General features: G+C 36.7%; 1 protein-coding gene across 10 annotated transcripts in view; it reads left to right on the top strand.

The window, feature by feature from the left end:
- Positions 1-18,619, top strand: part of STRN3 (striatin 3) — a 130,911-nt gene extending 112,292 nt beyond the window's left edge. For all 10 annotated transcript variants that reach the window (XM_063793282.1, XM_016925956.3, XM_016925953.3 and 7 more), the window contains 8 exons: positions 47-222; positions 405-452; positions 1,063-1,184; positions 5,164-5,331; positions 6,650-6,790; positions 9,914-10,021; positions 16,775-16,861; positions 16,944-18,619. In XM_063793282.1, the coding sequence (XP_063649352.1) occupies positions 47-222; positions 405-452; positions 1,063-1,184; positions 5,164-5,331; positions 6,650-6,790; positions 9,914-10,021; positions 16,775-16,861; positions 16,944-17,113 (1,020 nt within the window). In that variant the 3' untranslated portion in view covers positions 17,114-18,619. The remainder of the gene's footprint in view (positions 1-46; positions 223-404; positions 453-1,062; positions 1,185-5,163; positions 5,332-6,649; positions 6,791-9,913; positions 10,022-16,774; positions 16,862-16,943) is intronic.
- Positions 18,620-20,484: the final 1,865 nt, after the last annotated feature.

The raw sequence follows: 20,484 nt of genomic DNA, 5'->3' as shown, positions 1-20,484 counted from the left end.
CCAGTTTACTACTTTTACCACTAAATATTGTGCTCTTTCCTTTTAGTTGCCTGCTAATAAAGATGCCTTTCGAAAGACATGGAATCCCAAGTATACACTACGTAGCCATTTTGATGGAGTACGGGCATTAGCTTTTCATCCTGTAGAACCTGTGCTGGTTACTGCTTCTGAGGACCATACCCTGAAACTTTGGAACCTGCAAAAAACAGTTCCTGCCAAAAAGCAAGTATTTTAATGTTAGCCTGGTGTATTTCTTCCAATTTTGCTAATATAAGTAATTATTCCTCATTATTGTTGCATGTCTTTAATGCACACATTTGATCTAATGACTATTTAATATCAACCAGTGATTCATAGTTATTTAATTGCCTTCTCTTCCCCTACCCTTTTCCCCCCTCTTTTAGGAGTGCCTCTTTAGATGTAGAGCCTATCTACACATTTAGGGCCCACATGTAAGTTTTACTGAATTGGTATTTAATTAACATCATCATTATTGTTAAATATTATTTATCGGTCCTCAAACCTTGTAATTTTCTCAATGTTTTGTATTAGAAAAGATGTATTACTTGAATAATAGCTATTTAATAATTGTATTGGTGAGACTATGAATATAATAGTACCATTCAGGCCAGATGCAGTAGTTCATGCCTGTAATCCGAGGATTTTCAGAGGCTGAGGCGGGCAGATCACTTGAGGTCAGGAGTTCGAGACCAGCCTGGCCAACATGGTGAAACTCCGTCTCTACCACAAAATACAAAAATTAGCTGGGCATGGTGGCGTGCGCTTGTAGTCTCAGCTACTCAGTAGGCTGAGGCAGGAGAATCGCTTGAACCTGGGAGGTGGAGGTTTTACTGAGCAGAGATCACCACTGCATTCCAGTCTGGGCTGGTGACAGAGTGAGACCCTGTCTCCAAAAAAAAAAAAAAAAAGTACCAGTCAGGTGTACATGTTCTCTTAAAACAGTTTTTAGATATTACATAAATTCAGAGGTTGGGGGAATGGAGATTTGAGTTTCTTCTTAGAATTTATCAGTAATTTGTTTTTCCTCTCTTCCTACAATAGTGGCCCTGTTCTGTCATTAGCTATTAGTTCTAATGGAGAACAGTGTTTTAGTGGTGGTATTGATGCAACCATCCAGTGGTGGAATATGCCGAGTCCCAATGTAGATCCATATGATACATATGGTAAGTAAAATGATCAAAATGTATTTTTTTTAAGTGAATGGAGCTGACAAAAGTAAATACCTCAAATATGATTACAAGGTTATTTAAACCTATATTAGTCACCTCATTTAGTTCTTCCATTTGCTAATAAATTGCTTTATTAAAGAGAAAAATTAGGAAATGTCATGCCATGGGTATTTAAGCCAATGAATTGATACTTTCTCTGTTGTTTAAAAAACTATATTAATTAAAATGTTAATTTAGGTAGTAGTTACAAAAAGAAGGAGGAAACAAAATATAATCTAAGTAACAAAATTTTGAACTTAAGAAATAGTTTATATATTTTAAAAATATTAAGCAAAAGACAATGGAACCAACATCAGGGGTGTAAATCATTAAAACTTTTTGGAGCCAAAAATTTTTTTTGTTATTCTTAGCTCATATCTACAAAAACATTCTTAATTTCAAAATGGAAGAAAAAAAAAAAAGAAAGGAAACCTCCTTTGACTTGCAAATGTAGCTTTTAGAAATCTGTTCTACAGAAACACCTACCTGTACCTGTGTTCAAATATATTTGTAAGGGCACTGTTAATAATTATAAAATGTTAAAACAAAATGTTTATGAACTCTTTGTTCTTTTTATTTAACACACACTTTGTGCCTACATTAGCTAGGCATTGTGGTAAGCACTATGTCAAGAAATAAGATTTAGACTAATGGAAAGTAGAGACATAAAACAGATAAGCAAAGGGATGGGATCTATGGTTACAGATTGTGATAAATGATAAGAAGATAGAGTACTGTTGAGAGGGCGTAACAGGCAGAACCTTCTCTAGAAGAGTTAGTCAAGAAAGGTCTTTCTAAAATAGTGACATTCAAGCCAAAATCTGAAGGATAAGAGGAAACTTCCAGTAAGGTTTTAAAAAGGTGACTGTGTCTGTTGTGAGAAGAATAAATTGGGGGCGAGAAGAGTGGAAAGAGAAATACCAGTTAGGAGGCTGCTGTCATAAAGTAGTCCAGTAAACTAGGTGACAGACGACATTGCCAAGATTAGAGTGGTGGTAGCACAGCATTTAGAAGTGGTTTTAAGATACGCTGAGGGAGTGTGGTAGAATAGACAGGATTTATTGATAAATTACGTTGAGTAGATAAAGTGATGGGTGAGTGACTCTTAATTTGTATGTGTTTAACTGCTTTACTGAGATAATTTACATATCACAAAATTCACCCTTTTAAAGTATACAGTTCAGGCTGGACACAATGGTCCATGCCTGTAATCCCACCACTTTGGGAGGCCGAGGTGGGTGGATCACTTGAGGCCAGGAGTTCAAGACCAGCCTGGGCAACACAGTGAGACCTCATGTCTGCCAAAAATTTAAAGATTTGCCAGATGGGGTGTCACATGCCTATAGTCCCAGACACTCGGGAGGCTGAGCTGGGAGGATCACTTGAGTGTGAGAAGTAAAGGCTGTAGTGAGCTATGATGGTGCCAGTGTACTCCAGCCTGGGAAGAGAGTGAGACCCAATCTCTCTCTCTCTCTCTCTCTTTTTTGGAAACAGTCTTGCTCTGTCTCCTAGGCTGGAGGGCAGTGGCGTGATCTTGGCTTACTGCAACCTCCGCCTCCCAGGCCCAAGCCATCCTCCTGAGGAGCTGGGACCACAGGTGTGAGCCACCACACTGCACTAATTTTTGTATTTTTTGTAGAAATGGTGGCCATGTTGCCCGGGGTGGTCTTAAACTCCTGGGCTCAAGTGATCTGCCTGCCTCAGCCTCCCAAAGTATTGGGATGACAGGCATGAGCCACTATGTGCAGCCACAAGACCCCATCTCTAAAAAAAAATTAAAGTCTACAGTTCAGTAGTTTTTACTATGTTCACAAAGTTGTACAGCCATCATCACTAATTTCAGAACATTCACAAAGTTTTACAGCCATCATCACTAATTTCAGAACATTTCAAACATTCAGAACATTCAGTCCTGTTTGATGTGAGTAACTGAGCATGTGATGGGAGCATTTATTGAAACGGGGACAGAACAGGTGTGAGGAGATTTAAGATGGTGAGTTCAGATTTTAGGCATGTTAAAGGATGACAAATATCAAGTAGGTAATATACAAATATGGAGCCCAAAGAGATCTCGATTGAAGTTAAAAACATGGACAGTCTTCTCTATACAAATAATACATTAAACTATAAGAATGGGCAATACTGGGGGAGTGTATTGTTTGGTGTAAGAAGAGAAGACAACCTGGGACTAAAGTCCTCAGTAACTCTGACACTGGAAGAGTGGCTAGAGCAAGAGAGCCAAGAAAGGAAACTGAGGAGGTGTGACCCAAGAGACAGAAGGAAGTGCAGGAGAGGGTGCGAAATCATGGAAGCGCACACTAAAGAAGAAACAATTTTGAGAAGAAAGAAGCAGTCTGCACTTTCGAATGTTGCTGAGAGGTCCAATAATATGATATAAAGTTTCCTTTTTATAAGTGACTAGCAGGTCACCCAGGTCTTGGCCAGACAGAGTTTGGACGCTGCAGCTAAGACTGAAGAATGAAGGGACCTCTGGATAATCTTTCATGTCAGACTATATGGATGAAAAGCAATATAATGGGAACAACAACAAAATGTTTTGTATCATCAAAGAAAAGTATTAAATTTGATAGTGTAGGGATCATCATTAGCAAGGATTGTTTTGGTGTGGTAGTGGTATCAGAAACCAAATTGGAGTGATTTGAAGAGTAAACAGGAAGTGAAAAGCATATTTCTATTGCTGGGTAGAAGGGGTGGTAGGATAGGATTAATGAAGATTTTTTGTTGAAGAGATTCTGGAACAAGTTTTTTTTCACTATGGTAATGATTCCAAGGAGGAGAATTTGTGTAGTAGAGAAGCAGTAAACATTGCAGCAAGTTAGTGACATCTGGTATTAGCCTTTGATAGGATGGAGGACAGATTCCTTGCTTGTATCTGGAAGCTAGGAGAAGATACCTTTAGACACTAATCATTTATATATTACGCAGCAAGAAGATGGGGGATAAGAAACATGCAGCATTATTTGAATGCTGTATTTTCTCAGTGAAATATGAGGCATAGTCATTCATGAGGAACAGAGGTTGGGAGCTGTGAGAATTGTGGAGATGATAAGAACCATTCATGGAAAGTGGGAGGAGTTTACTAGAAAAACAGGATTGTCAGACAAATTATGCTCAATATTATCAGCTGTCAAATGTCTGTCAGTTAAGGAACAGATAAATAAAATATGGTATATCCATACAGCAGAATATTATTTGGCACTAAAAATAAATGGAGTACTGATACATGCTCCAACATGGATAAACCTTGAAAACATGTTCAGTGACCAGGAGTTCAAGACTGCAGTGGACTGTGACCTTGCCACTGTACTCTAGCCTGGGTGATAGAGCAAGACCCTATTTCAAAAATTAAAAAAGAAAACATACTCAGTGAAAGAACCCAGTCACAAAAGACCACATATTGTATGATTCCATTTATAGAAAATGTTCAGAAAGACACATCTATAGAGACAGAGCATTAGTTGTTGCCTAGACTTGTGGAAAGGTGGGGAGGAGGAATTGGGGGAAGTGACTAATGAGTGATGAAAGTATCCTAAAATTGATTGTCATGATGGTTGTATAACTCTGTGAACAACATACCAAAAATCATTGAAGTATACACTTTAAATGAGTGAGTTGTATGGTATGTAAATTATATCTGTATCTCAAGAAAGCTGTTTTTTTTTTTTTTTTAAAAAAAAGCATATGTTTCTTTATAGAAAATTGTGAAAATACAGAAAAATGTTGATGGGAGGAGGGTATAAAAGTAGGCCATAACTCTACTCTTAGATATAGCCACTATGTACACTTTAGTTTATCTTCTTGTGGCCTTTATGTGTGTTCTTTATGCTCAGTTATGTGGTAAGTTTTCTTTATGTATCAGAGTTTCTTTTAAACTTCTTTTACCTAATTTTTTGTTTGTTTGTTTTTTCCCCAGAGCCAAATGTTCTAGCTGGCACTTTAGTTGGTCATACAGATGCAGTTTGGGGTCTTGCTTATAGTGGCATAAAAAATCAATTACTGTCTTGTTCAGCAGATGGCACTGTTAGGTTATGGAATCCACAAGAAAAATTGCCATGTGTTTGCACTTACAATGGAGATAAAAGTAAGTAAATTTTGCATCTGTGAGAAAAGTTAGTTTTTTAAAAAAATTGGAATATATAAAGGACAAAGTAATTGATGTATTTCTTTACTGTTCCAAAGAGATATATTGAATGAATTTTGTAAAAGTTAGGATAATCTTTTTACTCATTTTTTTGAAGTGCTTTGCAACTATGTCCCATAGTGCAGTGCTTTTTTACCTTTTTGGTATTCCATTTTTTAAAAATGTAAAACTATTGTATATAACAGTGGAATAGACAAATGAGGATACTCATAGGGACAACAGGAGGCACACCACCTGTTCCAGACGACTACCCCACAAAGACCGAAGGGATCACAGTCTCAAGCATACCTATAAACCGTGTGTTCCATTACCTTGAGCACACTAGTTGAGTAGTCCAGCCATAATCACCGAACCCCTAACTGGAACAGTAAAAATTGGGTTATTTTCATGATTTTAAATATTTTCCTATTTAAAAAGGCTTTAACCAGTTTACCTTTTGAAGACATTTACTGGTCTTATTTTCCAAGTCATTTTTAATTTTTTTAATTAGACCTTTTATTTGTACATAAAAATACATATTGTTTTAAAACATTTTAGGTGAATAGTAAATATATAATTTTGTGTCTCTTAGACACCGTAGTGATTGTACTAATTTTCAGTTATCCAAGCTTTAGAGGTAAGAATTCATTTAGGTATTTGTTTCTGGCTTCATCTAGATAGTTAATAGCTTGGCTCCATATTCCATCTAATTGTGCATTGATCTGGCTAGTTTAATTTAGTATGTTAAAGAGAGAAATTGCTGCTCAGGCCATTTTAGGGTAAAGTACTGCATCAGCTGATTCCAGAGTCCAAGCCATTTTCATGAGTCCAAAAATCTGACTTGTATTAGCTGCTTGATAAGGCCTACAGATCTCTGATAGGTGAACCAGTCTCCCAAAGTTATGTGAGAATGCTAAGTTATCATTTTACAGTAAGAAGTATAATTGGCAAATTGGCCAAAAGACTAGGATTTTATTTAATCCCTTAGAAGAAAACGTGTAATAGAACAAATAACTTCTGCATGTATTTACTCTTTATGAGCTCTGTAGTTATATTTTTCTTATAATATTAAATAGAATGCTATAAAGTTTTTAAATAATTGAGGAAAAGATATTTCTTATCTCACCATCCTGACACAGTTGTGTTCCTTTTCATTATTAACAGTATTTCAAGACTATTTGAATTCCTTTTTCTGATTAGAAAAACAGAGATTTCAAAAAGTAGAGATTTCATAGTAATTTTACTTTGTTTACATTGTCTGTCTTTGGGCTCATTTCAGAGCATGGAATACCTACATCAGTTGACTTTATAGGCTGTGATCCAGCTCATATGGTAACCTCTTTCAACACTGGTAGTGCAGTAATTTATGATTTAGAAACATCACAGTCATTGGTGATACTTTCATCACAGGTAGATTCTGGTAAGTTTTCATGGAGTTTCTTTGAAACCTTAAAAAGGGTTATTACACAATAGAGGGTGATCTTTTAGCTAATTTTCATATTTTCACTATTTGAATTTAGGATGGCAAAATAATTAGTTTCATAATGTTACAGTTATACTTATTTATATTATTTCTGCTATTCAAATTTTGCTTAAAAGCTTGGGTGGACATATGGGAAAAGAGGAATGTCTAGAGCAATATGAAGGTGAAAGTAGAGAAAATAACATAATGAACCTAATGTACTCAGCATTCAGTTTTAATACCTATCTATAAATGCCCAGTATTACACATGCGTTATGTGGTGTTTTACAGTTTATTTAGATAGGGATCACATAAGATTTATGTATTGCAGTTGTTTGATAGGTCTCTCAGGTCTCTCTTCATCCATAGATTCCCCTTCATCTCTTTTATGTTCTTTTTTTTTTTTTTTTTAATTGACGAAATTGGCTACTTTGTCTTGTCAAGTTTCCGACAGTCTGGATTTTGCTAGTTGCATTCCTGTGTTATTATTTAATGTGCTTCTATATTTCTATTCAGAGTTCTCCTGTGAATTGATTATAGATCTAAAGACTTATTCAAATTCAGGTTCACTGTTTTTTTCTTTTAAAAATTTTTAAATGTTTTTGGCAACTTTACTTCATAAGTAATTTGTAAACTTTTATCAGAGGTGAGTATTTTCTGGTTGTTCATGTTTTTGTGATGTTTTCAGTCTGGATTATTTCCTGGGTTCATTCATTTTCTATTGAAAGATTTTCTAATTTTATCATTCCGTCTCCATTTATTAGCTAGATTATTCCTATAAAAAAGAACATCTCTTTATCAACAATTTGGTTACCTTGGAGTTAGTGTGTATTAAGGAAAAAGGCAAGATAAATGATTGGGTTTTGGTTTTCCCCTTTATTTACCAGTTTTTAAAATAATGAGTTGGTTTGCTAGCACCCTCTAAAGGTGACCAGTTTGTCTTGGGTGGTGTTTTTGGTATCATCATACTCTCTCATGGATATAAATGTATTTGATGTGTTTCGATCCATTGCAGGTATTATCTTTATTTATTGCTGTTCAGATCCTTTGATTTTGGCCAGTGGGGCTTACTCAGTGGGGCTCATGTTGGCTCCTGAGTCCTTTTGCCATGACTTTGGTTGTTGTTGATAGCTTCCTGATATGAAATATGACAAGATCTTCTAGGTTCATCTTGTTCATTTTGTGCCCTAGATCTGAAATCAGCTATTTATCTAAGGAGTTGTGGTTTCTTTTAGTGGGAAATGGTATTTAGAGACTACAGTTGGGGTACTAGGCTGTTGAGTTGATCCTCATGGTCTTCATGGCTCCTGGGTTGTTCATTGTGTTAGGCTTTTTCAATGGACAGAGCTAAGAAATAAACATTTTTTAAAAAGTAAAATACTTCAACTTCAGATTTATCTTGGTTCTCAACAAAATTGTTTCTCATTTTATTTACCCCACAGTGTACACAGAATCGTCTCAGTAATAATACCATTACCACCAAAAGATCAAATATTGATAATAAAACTTTGTAATTAGGGTATATTCCACTAGTGATATACAATCTAATTTCTGTGCTTTAAAGTCACTTGGAATAGTTCCTTCCTTTGTAGTTATACCACCAGTTGGATATACTTAAGTTCATTTGTTTAATTTTACTTTTGATTTTCATTAATTTCTTTTAGAAAAACAACTGTTGGCTGGGCGCATTGGCTCATGCCTGTAATCTCACCACTTTGGGAGGCCAATGTGGGAAGATAGCTTGAGGCTAGGAGTAGAGACCAGTCTGGGCAACATAGTGAGACCCCATGTCTACCAAAAACTTAAAAAATTAGGTGGGCATGGTGATGTGTGCCTGTAGTCCTAGCTTTGGAGACTGAAGCAGGAGAAGCCCTTGAGCTCAGGAGTTCAAGGTTACAGTGAGCTATGATTGCACCATTGCACTCCAGCCTAGGTGACAGAGTGAGACCTTGTCTCTTAAACAAAAAAAATTGTTTTATAATTATGTAAAATATTTACATGGTGCCATGGTCAGATCTTAAACCAAAATTATCTTCTAAGTCTCTTTCCCAGTATCTCCTCAAACCTATTTTTTTTAATTACTCTACATAGGTAACTATATATATATATATTTATTTTTTATATATTTATTTTTTATGTGTTTAGGTGTAATATGTGAGTTGCGGTACATAAGCAGAATGAATGATCTAAAGTCTATTAATATTGAGGAGTTTCCCCCCATTTATTTGTTTTGATATTTCTCTGTTCTCCCTCATCTTTAATAAAAAGTTAGTAAGAGCTTACTGGTAAAGAAAAAAATCTCATCTTTAAAGATCACTAATTCCAGTTCTTTGTTTTTTTGTTTTTGTCAGTGTAGGTAGATGGGGGTTGTTCCTTACAAACATCTGACTAGCAATTGTGAATGTTTTCCTTCTTTAAACGCTTATAACTCTTATATGGACTGTGTATTAGAAGTAATAATTGTGGATCTTTTAAAAATTCTAAACTACCTATAATAAAGGGTGGCATTAAAACACTTCTCAGTTTTTCTAAATTTGAACCTAGTACAGTCTATATTATAGGACATAATAATGTAAATGTTTATTTTTTAAAAATCTCTCTAGAGTCCTTGTTTGGTTCTCAGATTTTTTGTTTTATGCAAAAGGTTTAGTTTTTAATGATTTTTATATTTTAGCACGATTAAAAAGGCCATTATCCAACTTCTTTTTTTTTTTTTTTTTTTTTTTTTTTTTTTTTTTTTTTTGAGACAGCGTCTGGCTCTGTCGCCCAGGCTGGAGTGCAGTGGCGTGATCTCGGCTCACTGCAAGCTCCGCCTCCTGGGTTCACGCCATTCTCCTGCCTCAGCCTCTCAAGTAGCTGGGACTACAGGAGCCCGCCACCGCTCCCGGCTAATTTTTTGTATTTTTAGTAGAGACGGGGTTTCACTGTGTTAGCCAGGATGGTCTCGATCTCCTGACCTCATGATCCACCCGCCTCGGCCTCCCAAAGTGCTGGGATTATAGGCGTGAGCCACCACGCCCGGCTATCCAACTTCTTATTAAAGGTTTGAATTTTAACTTATTGTCTTCCTTTATTTTTCAGGTTTACAATCTAATAATCATATCAACAGAGTAGTAAGTCATCCCACACTTCCTGTTACAATAACTGCTCATGAAGATAGACACATCAAATTTTTTGACAATAAAACGGGTAAGCAAATTGTCTTCTTTTCATATTAGTAATACTGTAAATTTGAGATGATCAAAAATGCTGTTTTATGTAAGATATATTGAGTTTTCAGATACGAAATTGCCAAATGAAACCATTTTAACTCAGATTTTTGCTTTTCTTAATGTTGCACGCTTATGATTTGTTATTTTATCCTTAACTAGACATAATACCTTGCCTAGCTATTACGATTTCTTCAAGTCATGTTAGTTAAATGTAGATCCTTCCGTTTGAAATTTTTCCCTCATATTCTGTTATGAATAAGTATGATGGAAGAGGTAGATCTCTTTCTGGTGTTCGGCATTTCCAATTTTTTTTTTTTTTTTTTTGAGGCGGAGTTTTGCTCTTGTTGCCCAGGCTGGTGTGCAATGGTGCAATCTCAGCTCACTGCAACCTCGGCCTCTTGAGTTCAAGCGATTATCCTGCCTCAGCCTCCCGAGTCGCTGGGATTACAGGCATGCACCACCATACCTGGCTAATTTTTTTTGTATTTTTAGTAGAGACGGGGTTTCTCCATGTTGGTCAGGCTGGTCTCGAACTCCTGACCTCAGATGATCCACCTGCCTTGGCCTCCCAAAGTGCTGGGATTACAGGCATGAGCCACCGCACCCGGTCGTCCAATATGTTCTTAAAACTATGTCTCAGTGGATCAAATGACATTATAGTGCATAGTGTTTATTATCATCTTCCCTGTATTTCTTGTTGTAGGGAAATATACCAGTTGTATTGAAGTCGAATCAGATTTTAACTTAGCCATAGATGTGTGGTTGTTTTTTGTTTGTTTGTTTGTTTTGGGCCTCTTTTTTATCTAGCCATTACCTAGAATAGTAGATAATATATTGCTTGCTCTCTTTCAGGAAAGGTCTGACAGCTAGGAAGGCTACTTTGAGGAGAGGCTAAAACAGTCAGGGTACTGAAGGACTTCTAAATAAGAAATGTAAATGTTAATTGCAACATTGTTACAGGGTAACAAATTATCAAGTAAGACAGTGACCCAGAATTATAGGTTTCTCTTTGAAGATTATATAGAAAATGGCAATATGTTTTAGTCTGTAGTCTTAAGGATGAGACCCTTTTGTTCAAACATTACTTTCATGGACAGATTCTTTTTAACAAATTGCAGACAAAGTGAATATTTACAGGTCTACATTGTGCACAGGACATAAGATTCAAGTGGATGTTCTTTTTAAAAAATATATTTAAAATATATATTTTTTTTAATAGAGACAGGGTCTCACTGTGTTGCCCAGGCTGGTCTTAAACTCCTGGGCTCGAGTAGTCCTCCCATGTCAGCCTCCCCAAATGCTGGGATTACAGGCATGAGCCACTGCTCCTGGCCAGTGTTCCCAATTTAACACTTCATCAAATCAATCCTTTGAACTATTTTTATGAAACCGATAATGTTTTTCTCTGCTGCAAGAGCAAAGAGGTTAATTTCCTTTGTGTTTCTAAAAAGATTCCTGTTTATTAATTATTGAAGATTTACAGTTATATGGGAAAGTTCAGGAATTTTAGTAGTTATATTAAAAGCAAAAGGTGAGCATCTGAAAAGCTATTTTATTAGCAGAAATCAAGAAAGTGGTCAGTAAAAGCTTACTCAATATCAAATAAGCAGCATATAGTCTTTCAAATTGTTTCCAAATTTCACCTATTTATTATTTCTGTTAACTAGTACCTTACCTGTAGTATGAAGATAATTGAAGCAGTAGGCTCCAAATAATAGAAAAAAAAAATCCTTTTTTTTTTTTTTTTGAGCCAGTCTTGCTCTGTTGCCCAGAGCTATAGTGCAGTGGCACCATCTCAGCTCACTGTAACCTCCGCCTCTTGGGTTCAATTGATTCTGGTGCCTCAGCCTCCCGCATAGCTGGGTGGGACTACAGGGTGGGACTACAGGTGTGTGCCACCATGTCCAGCTAATTTTTGTATTTTCACCAAGTCGGCCAGGCTGGTCTTGAACTCCTGAGCTCAAGTGATCTGCCCGCCTCAGTCTCCCAAAGTTCTGGGATTACAGGCGTAAGCCACTGTGCCTGAACACACACACACACCGCCCCCCCCCCCACCCCCCGTTGAGTTACATGAAACTATGAGTTGTCTTCAGATGTATGTTTTTTTTGTGTGGTTTTTTTTTTTTGAGATGGAGTTTCATTCTTATTGCCCAGGTTGGAGTGCAGTGGCACGATCACGGCTCACTGCAACCTCTGCCTCCTGGGTTCAAGTGATTCTCCCGGCTCACCCTCCTGAGTAGCTGGGATTATAGGCGTCTGCTACCAAGCCTGTCTAATTTTTTATATTTTTAGTAGAGACAGGCTTTCAGCATGTTGGCCAGGCTGGTCTTGAACTCCTGACCTCAGGTGATCCGCCCACCTTGGCCTCCCAAAGTGCTGGGATTATAGGTGTGAGCCACTGCGCCCGGCCTGGATATGGTGTTTTCAGAGAAGTTCTTTAAAAACTCATTTAATTGTGGTAAAATAGATTGTCCCCATAACTGCTGTTTCCGGTTAGCTAAGTTGTTTTTAATAGAGTATTACTTTATAAAATGAGTAGTAGATTTATTGAGCTTTTATATCTGAAACATGATAGAACTTTATGCTATGAATAGGTTCAATAATTATTTAAATGAGTGAACCATTTTAATAAAAATGTATTCAGCATTTTGTACTATACTGCACTGGATACTATCATGTATAAGATATGGTTCCTGATTTCTGTGGGCTTGTTGTCTAGAGGAAATAAGAGGGGGTGGGGGGGTATGTGGAAGATGAAGCTTTGCCTTAGGAATGGAAAGGTGTTTGGGGTTGGTTGGTTTTTAAGTGAAGGAAGTGGTAGTAGGAAGTTACAGGTATGGGGATATTTTGAGCAGAGGTGCGGTGGTGGAAACTTTCTCAGGAACAGAAGTTTCTTATAGACAAAGCCAAAGACAAAGTTTGGGGAAGGAAAATAGAATCTATTAAGGAGGACTTTTAGAACCAGGTTAAGAATATTGCATTTTTATCTATGCTGTATGTGTAGGAACCACTAAAAATATTTGAACAACAGGGCTTGCAAAATTGGTTTAGAAAAATTAATCAAGTCACATTTTGCACTATATGATAGATTCTTGACTTTAAAGGATTTAAAGTTTTCAATTTCTACTGTTTATTTCAGAGAGATCTTCAGGACCCATGGTTTCTAAAATTTTGGTAGAGGTACAAATTTGAGTTTCCTATACTGTGTCTGAAAGACTTAGGTAGTGAGTGATTCTGGAAGAACCTATAGTATGAATGAGGGATGTGGAGGAGTGGGAGGAAGATCTTGTATCAGCTGTGGACTCATTCATTCAGCAAAATGTCTAGACTATCTGCCATATTCTTGGCACAGTTCTTGAAGCTTGGTGAGCAGAATAAAATGTCCTGTCCTCTTGGAGCTACAGACTAGTGGTATATTGTCTATTCTGTGTGAGACATTGTTCTAACTCATTTGCTTTTCTAATAACTCTGTAAGGTAGATATAGTACTATTATTATCCCCATTTTACACATGAGGTTGAAGGGCTTAAAGAAGTTAAGTGACTTGTGCAGTATTTAAACTCACACAGTTTGTTTCCGTAGTTTACATTTGACATCTTTATTTTCTCTCCATTTAATAGAGGCCCACAATGTTAGCCAGTAAAAGGGCTTAAGGTGCCAGGGAGGGGAGAATGGGCATGTGCAGTGGCATCTGTCCAGCCTTTATTTCCTTAGTCATAGGAGGAAAAAAATAGGATTAGTTTTGGTAGAGTATTAGCAGAAGCACGAGGCCAAAATGAAATTGGTTAGATGTGAGAAGCTGCAGGTATATGTTAGTGAAGGAGAGGTCCTAGTTACTGGAAGGGGTCAGAAGCTTTGTGATTTATGTGGTCACCAGTGAAAGCCCAACATACAACTTGGTCCAGCATTGTGGTCTCTATTCATGGTCCATCTGAAGGGATTACTCACATTTTGAAGTGATTTTTGTGACTCTGTGGAGAAGAAGGGTTAACTCTCAATTGACTTAAGATAATCAGGGTGAGGGTTAGTTTAGTGCACAGGCTGGAGAGCTGGAGTTAAACTTGGAAAATTATAGCATCCTTAAAGAAATGTGTAGCTCTTGTATTGGAAAAAAGTCTTTTGGTTTAGAGATGTTAAACTTAGGAGATAGAGGATCATTCTCAAGAGAGAAGTTTGAACTAGATCTGTGAATTGAAACTTACCATCAAGGCTAGGTGTGATGGCTCATGCCTGTAAACCCAGCACTTTGAGAGACTGAGGCAGGAGAATCGCTTGACACCAGGAGTTTGAGACCAGCCTAGGCAACAATACGGGATTCTGTCTCTACAAAAAATTTAAAAATTAGCCAGGCATGGTGTCGTGTGCCTCTAGTACCAGTTAAGTGAGAGGGTTGCTTGAGCCCAGGAGTAAGGTTGCAGTGAGCCATGATGGTGCCACTGTACTCTGGCCTGAGTGACAGAGCAAGGCCCTGTCTCAAAAATACAAATAAAATAAATTTTAAAAATAAAACTTACCATCACAGATTTAACATAAGGAAAGCTAATGATACCTGGTATTTAACCCCTAATATTTTGAAAGTATTGTCATGGAGGCCAACCATTTTATACACTGTGGTCTTTTATAGGAATTTTGAGAGGAGTGGATTCTAGAACTGGAAGATAAATTATGTTGAACTAAACAATTGAAGATAGTTTGTTGAAGACTTTTCTGTTCTTTGGGCTAGGAGAGTAGAATTTCTAAGACTATTTTGTTTATTACTCTTAGTATTAATGAGAGTTGTGGTTTGAAATGAGAGACTTTAATTTTGTCTTAAATTTTTGACTTTAATTTTTTTAAATTTTGTCTTCAACTGATAAGTGTTTAATAGTGCTGGAAAGTGATAGGACTTTTCTTCTTTTTTGAGACGGAGTCTCACTCTGTCACCCAGGCTGAAGTGCAGTGGCACGATCTCAGCTCACTGCAGCCTCCACCTCCCGGGTTCAAGCGATTCTCCTGTCTCAGCCTCCCTAGTAGCTGGGATTACAGGTGCTAACCACCACACCCAGCTAATTTTTGTATTTTTAGTAGAGGCAAGGTTTCCCCATGTTGGCCAGGCTGGTCTTGAACTCCTGCCCTCAGGTGATCTGCCCGCTTCGGCCTCCCAAAGTGCTGGGATTACAGGCATGATCCCCCACAGCTGGCCTACTATATTACTTTTTATAGGTTTTTTGGAGTGTATTTTTGCACATTTTATTATGTTGTGGTTTTGTATTCAGGTCAACAGCTATAGCCCCATCACAAATAACAAAACTAGACCTCTTTCATATCCTAGTGTAGAGTATCATCATGGGACCAGAGGCATGGCTAATGATTATAACTAGAATTTTGGAAAAAGCCTCTATCTTTCATTAGGGACATCCCAGGCATTTGAGTAATAAAGACTCATTGCTGAGTGAAAGGGGAGTAACTTATAAAAGTATCAGTATTTATATTTTATTGCCTGCCTAGTGAATCAGTTTATAATGCTTTCTATCCATCCAAAGCATATATTACCATTGCAGGATGCCCTTGCCCCAAAGTGTTTGTGCAATACAACTTTGTGTTCACAACTTGTCTTTTAAATTCTACTTGCTGTTGAATTCCATTTGCTTGCCAAATCTTCACTGAAGATACTCATTAAGTCACATTTTCCAGAGCAGTGTTTTTGTTAATATCTGGGGAAATCTAGAGTAATTTGTTTACTCCTTTCTTTTTTAGAGTATGTAAAATGATTATATTTCAAAGGATAAGTGAACTGAACTTGATAATGGAATGTTTAGGTAGAAACATATTTTCTGGTGATTTATTTATTGTTAGCCCAGTATATAAAATAGTCTTAAGGTCTTTCACTGACACTTTTCCTTCCTTCTTCCCTCCCCTCCCCTCCCCTTCCCTTTCTTTTCTTTCTTCTCTTTTCTCTTTCCTTCCCATTTTCCTTGCCTTTCCTTTCTTGACAGCATTTCACTGTGTTGCCCAGGCTAGCTAGAGTACAGTGGCCACTCACAGGCACAGTCATAGTGCACTGCAGCCTTGAACTCCTGGGTTCAAGTGATTCCACGACCTCAGCCTCCTGAGTAGCTTGGAACTACAGGCACACCTCACCACACTTGGCTTATTTAATTCCAGTTTACACGATCTTGAGCCTTTGATGCAATCCTATTGTCATTGCTTTACAGTGTCTATCAGATATTGTCAGATACATGCTACACAGATGTCTTTTTTAGGAGTAATTATCAGAGAAAGTTATGCATTTGAATTAAAATTCTCTTGAAAACATTACCGTAGTGGTGGATGTACCCTTAAAACATTATATTAAGTGAAAGAAGCCAGACACAAAAAGCCACGTATTGTATGAGTTCACTTATACGAAGTATCCAGAATAGGCCAGTCTATAGAAAGAGTCGATTAGTGGTCAGGGGTTGGAGGGACAAATAGGAGTGACTGCTTAATTGGGTATGGGGTTTCCTTTTCCAGTGATGAAAATGTTCGGAACTCTAGAGAATGGTGATGGTTGCGTAACATTGTGAATGTTCTAAAAGGCACTGGATTGTGTACTCAGATGTTTACAGTGGTAAATTTTATGTTGTGTATATTTTACCACAATAAAAAAGTTGCTATAATGATTGTTTTATGTTGATGCTATATTGTAGTTTCTGTTCTCTCGAGTTAGTATTTGTGAAAACTTAATCAGTTCTCTGTTATGTTTTGTTTAGGTAAAATGATCCATTCTATGGTAGCTCACTTGGATGCTGTTACAAGTCTAGCAGTAGATCCTAATGGAATCTATTTGATGTCTGGAAGTAAGTCTTAAAGTCCTGTACTGCCCACAAACTTTATAAAAGATTGTTAACTCAGTAACAAATTTTATTTGTTCTTTTACAGGCCATGACTGTTCCATCAGATTATGGAATTTAGACAGCAAGACATGTGTGCAAGAAATAACAGCTCACAGAAAGAAATTGGATGAATCAATTTATGATGTTGCTTTCCACCCGTCAAAAGCATATATAGCTAGTGCAGGAGCTGATGCTCTTGCCAAAGTATTTGTATGAATCAACAAAAACTTGCATCGTAACAAGATTTGCTTGGACAGAAAGAGGGTCTGCATCACTGCCATCAGAAAGGTTACTGATATGACACTACATGTGATCTGCCTGGTGAAGGCTATTTGGGGCAGGCACAAATTGGTGGAAATCACATCTTAATGTCAAGCTCATTAAGTTAACTGTAATTACTGTATTTTGTGGGACAAAGAAAAAAGGACTCCAGTATTTGTGGCCTGTACTGGATGTGAACTGAGCGTATATCTGTTTTTAGGTGTCTTTAAGCCAATGTGGAGTCTGATCTTTCAAAAAAGTTTTTTTTTTTTCTTCTTCTTTTTTTTTTTTTGGACTCTGTGTGCTGCCTTAGGGGTTAGGAATGTGGTGCTCTTGTTGGGGGAAGTGAGCTCCAAGAGTAGCTTTTTTTCATCTCTTAGTGATCTTCTGTTTATTGGTTGAATGCCACAGATTCCCTTTTAAACTTATTTTGCTTTAAAAAAAAAAAAAGAAAAAGAAAATTTAACTTAAAATATTTTAGCATTAGTTGCACAAAATGTTTGGATAAAATTCTAGTTTTTATAAGTCTTTTTATATATTTAGCCTGTCACAACAGTGCTCAAGATTGTATTGAAGTTTTTCTGCATTATACAACCCTAAAACACAGAGATCTCACTGACCCGTTGCCCTGTAACCACTTTCTTTCCTTCTTTTGCCTAATACAGCTCAACTAAGTCCTTCCATAAAGATGCTAAATAACTTTCATCATCACATAAATGTCTTCATAAACCAAGGACTATTAAGTGTATTAAAATGAAACCGTGGGGTTTAGTACTCCAAATGAACTCTTAAAGAAAAAAAACTAATCTTGGCATCCTATCACTATGTGATATTTTGTACATCTTACTGTATTTACAAGTTTATTTATCAAGGATTATCCATCTTGCTAATGGCCTATTATTTATTTCACTTTTTGTTGGTCTTTATATCCTTTTATTAATGTGCTAAAGGAACCTGTATATCTATTTTGGAACTCTTTGAATAGTCTAAAATAGACTAAAAATGGAGTATTTTATAGTTTAAATTACAAACCAAGGTGGTTCCCCTAAGATATATATCTTGGTTTACCATGATTCCAAACAAAACTAACTTGTTTAAAAATATTTGGAGTAAAGTTTTATTTGCATTACAAATAGGATACAAAAATAGTTGAATCAGGATACAGAAATCTGCTGTGTTTTGACTAGTTATCCCTGTTTTATTTTTTTAGATGTGCTTAATTTTATGGTGTAACTAAAGATTTTGTTTGTGTAATGCATGATTAAGACAATAAAGTATTTTTTCTAGTCTTCCGAGAAACTTTTCTGATCAGTTTGCGAGTTTTGATGAGTTTTGTAAGGTTTTTGTTTTACAAACTATGAATCAGCAAATTTTTAAGATTGTACCACATAGCAAACATACAGCTGTTGAAAAATAATGTATATAAAATGCATATAATAAATATTAAATTGTGTACCTGTATGTTACTGTTGGCTACATCATTTTGTGTTGAATAATAAAGTGCAATACTTTATTCTCCATAATTAAACTAGGAAATGGAGATTTCTTAGTGAGTCCTTCAGTTTTATGCTGTTCTTTCAAACTTTGTCCTACTTATTGATATTCTAATAAGAGTAGATCACTAACACTATTAATAATGTCTAAGTATTTCACCCCACTTGAAGATTAAGAAAAAGTCTTGCATTAAATTATGCAATTCAAAATAACCCCCAAAAATGCACAGGTGCAGTTTTAAATAATTTGCTTAGACATCCTGTTACATTATTAAATCTGAATTTCAATTAATGGCAGTGTTGTTCTGTTTGCCATACCTGTTCCCACAAAAAAATTCAGCAAGGAATAAACTACATTGAATATTTAGGTTAGTTGGTGCAAAAGTAATTGCGGTTTTTGGCTGGGCGCGGTGGCTCAGGCCTATAATCCCAGCACTTTGGGAGGCCGAGGTGGGTGGATCACGAGGTCAGGAGATCAAGACCATCCTGGCTAACACGATGAAACCCCGTCTCTACTAAAAACACACACACACAAAATTAGCCGGGTGTGGTGGCAGGTGCCTATGGTCCCAGCTACTCGGGAGGCTGAGGCTGAGGCGTGAATCCGGGAGGCGGAGCTTGCAGTGAGCTGAGATCACGCCACTGCACTCCAGCCTGGGTGACAGAGACTCCGTCTCAAAAAAAAAAAAAAAAAAAAAAAACTTGTGGTTTTTGCCATTTGTAATTGTGGTTTTTGCCATTTCAATGGCAATTACTTTTGCACCAACATGTTAGTTAAAAGTTGTCTTATAAATAATGTTAAACAATATTTTGAAACTTTTCTTCAATAAGGTAATATCCTTTGTCTTTGAAGGGAATTGCAGATGAAATTAGAAGGGAACACTAGAAAACTTACGTGTGAAATTCAATTTGAATGCTTGCTGCTGTTGCTGGGGGAAGAAATTACATTGTACACTGAGAAATTTTGTCATCTACCATAAAAATCTAAGTGGCAATTTTAGTCATTGACGAAAATCTAAAACTTTTCAAGTTTTTTGGTTTTTTTTTTTTGAGATGGAGCGGAGTTTCACTCTTGTTGCCCAGGCTGGAGTGCAATGGTGCGATCTCGGCACGCTGCAACCTCCGTCTCCCAGGTTCAAGTGATTCTTGTGCCTCAGCCTCCCAAGTAGCTGGGATTACAGGCATGCGCCACCATACCTGGTTAATTTTGTATTTTTAGTAGAGAGAGGGCTTTACCATGTTGGTCAGGCAGGTCTCAAACTCCTGACCTCAGGTGATCCGCCTCGGCCTCCCAAAGTGCTGGGATTACAGGCGTGAGCCACCGTGCCCAGCAAGTTTTTGTAAAATACCATTTTTTTTTGTTTTTCTGAACTGAACATTCAACTAAAGGACAAATTAAAGGGGGTACTTTTCTCTTCTTCTGTTTCTTCTTTTTTGAAATAAAGAATAAGTTTTTCCAAAGCTAGAATTGTCTCTAGCACCTATTCCAACCCAGTACATTATCATTGATCTGAAATGTGATGATTATTGGAATGCATAAACATTGACGTATTTTGGAATGTATTAAAACTGAAATGGATAAAAATTAGTATATGTTTATTTTGTTCTATCTCCTTTGGTTGTATTTTTCTCTGCAGTATTAAACATTTGGAAGAGACTAAAGGTATGCAAAAATAATGTCTTATTTTCATTATGTGTGCTTCCATTTGACACATGGGAAATTAGATTAATTTCACTATTAAATAGTACTTTATACAAATCTTAATATGTTGATTTCTTCAATAGTTAATCATATTCTGCCTCTCATTTCATGTTGTTTTTCTCATTTCAAAC

The sequence above is a fragment of the Pan troglodytes genome, chromosome 15 (assembly GCF_028858775.2).
Source record: "Pan troglodytes isolate AG18354 chromosome 15, NHGRI_mPanTro3-v2.0_pri, whole genome shotgun sequence".
In the NCBI taxonomy this organism is placed as follows: Eukaryota; Metazoa; Chordata; class Mammalia; order Primates; family Hominidae; genus Pan; species Pan troglodytes.
The sequence above is the reverse complement of the archived record's forward strand: the minus strand, read 5'-3'. Positions and strand labels throughout refer to the sequence as shown.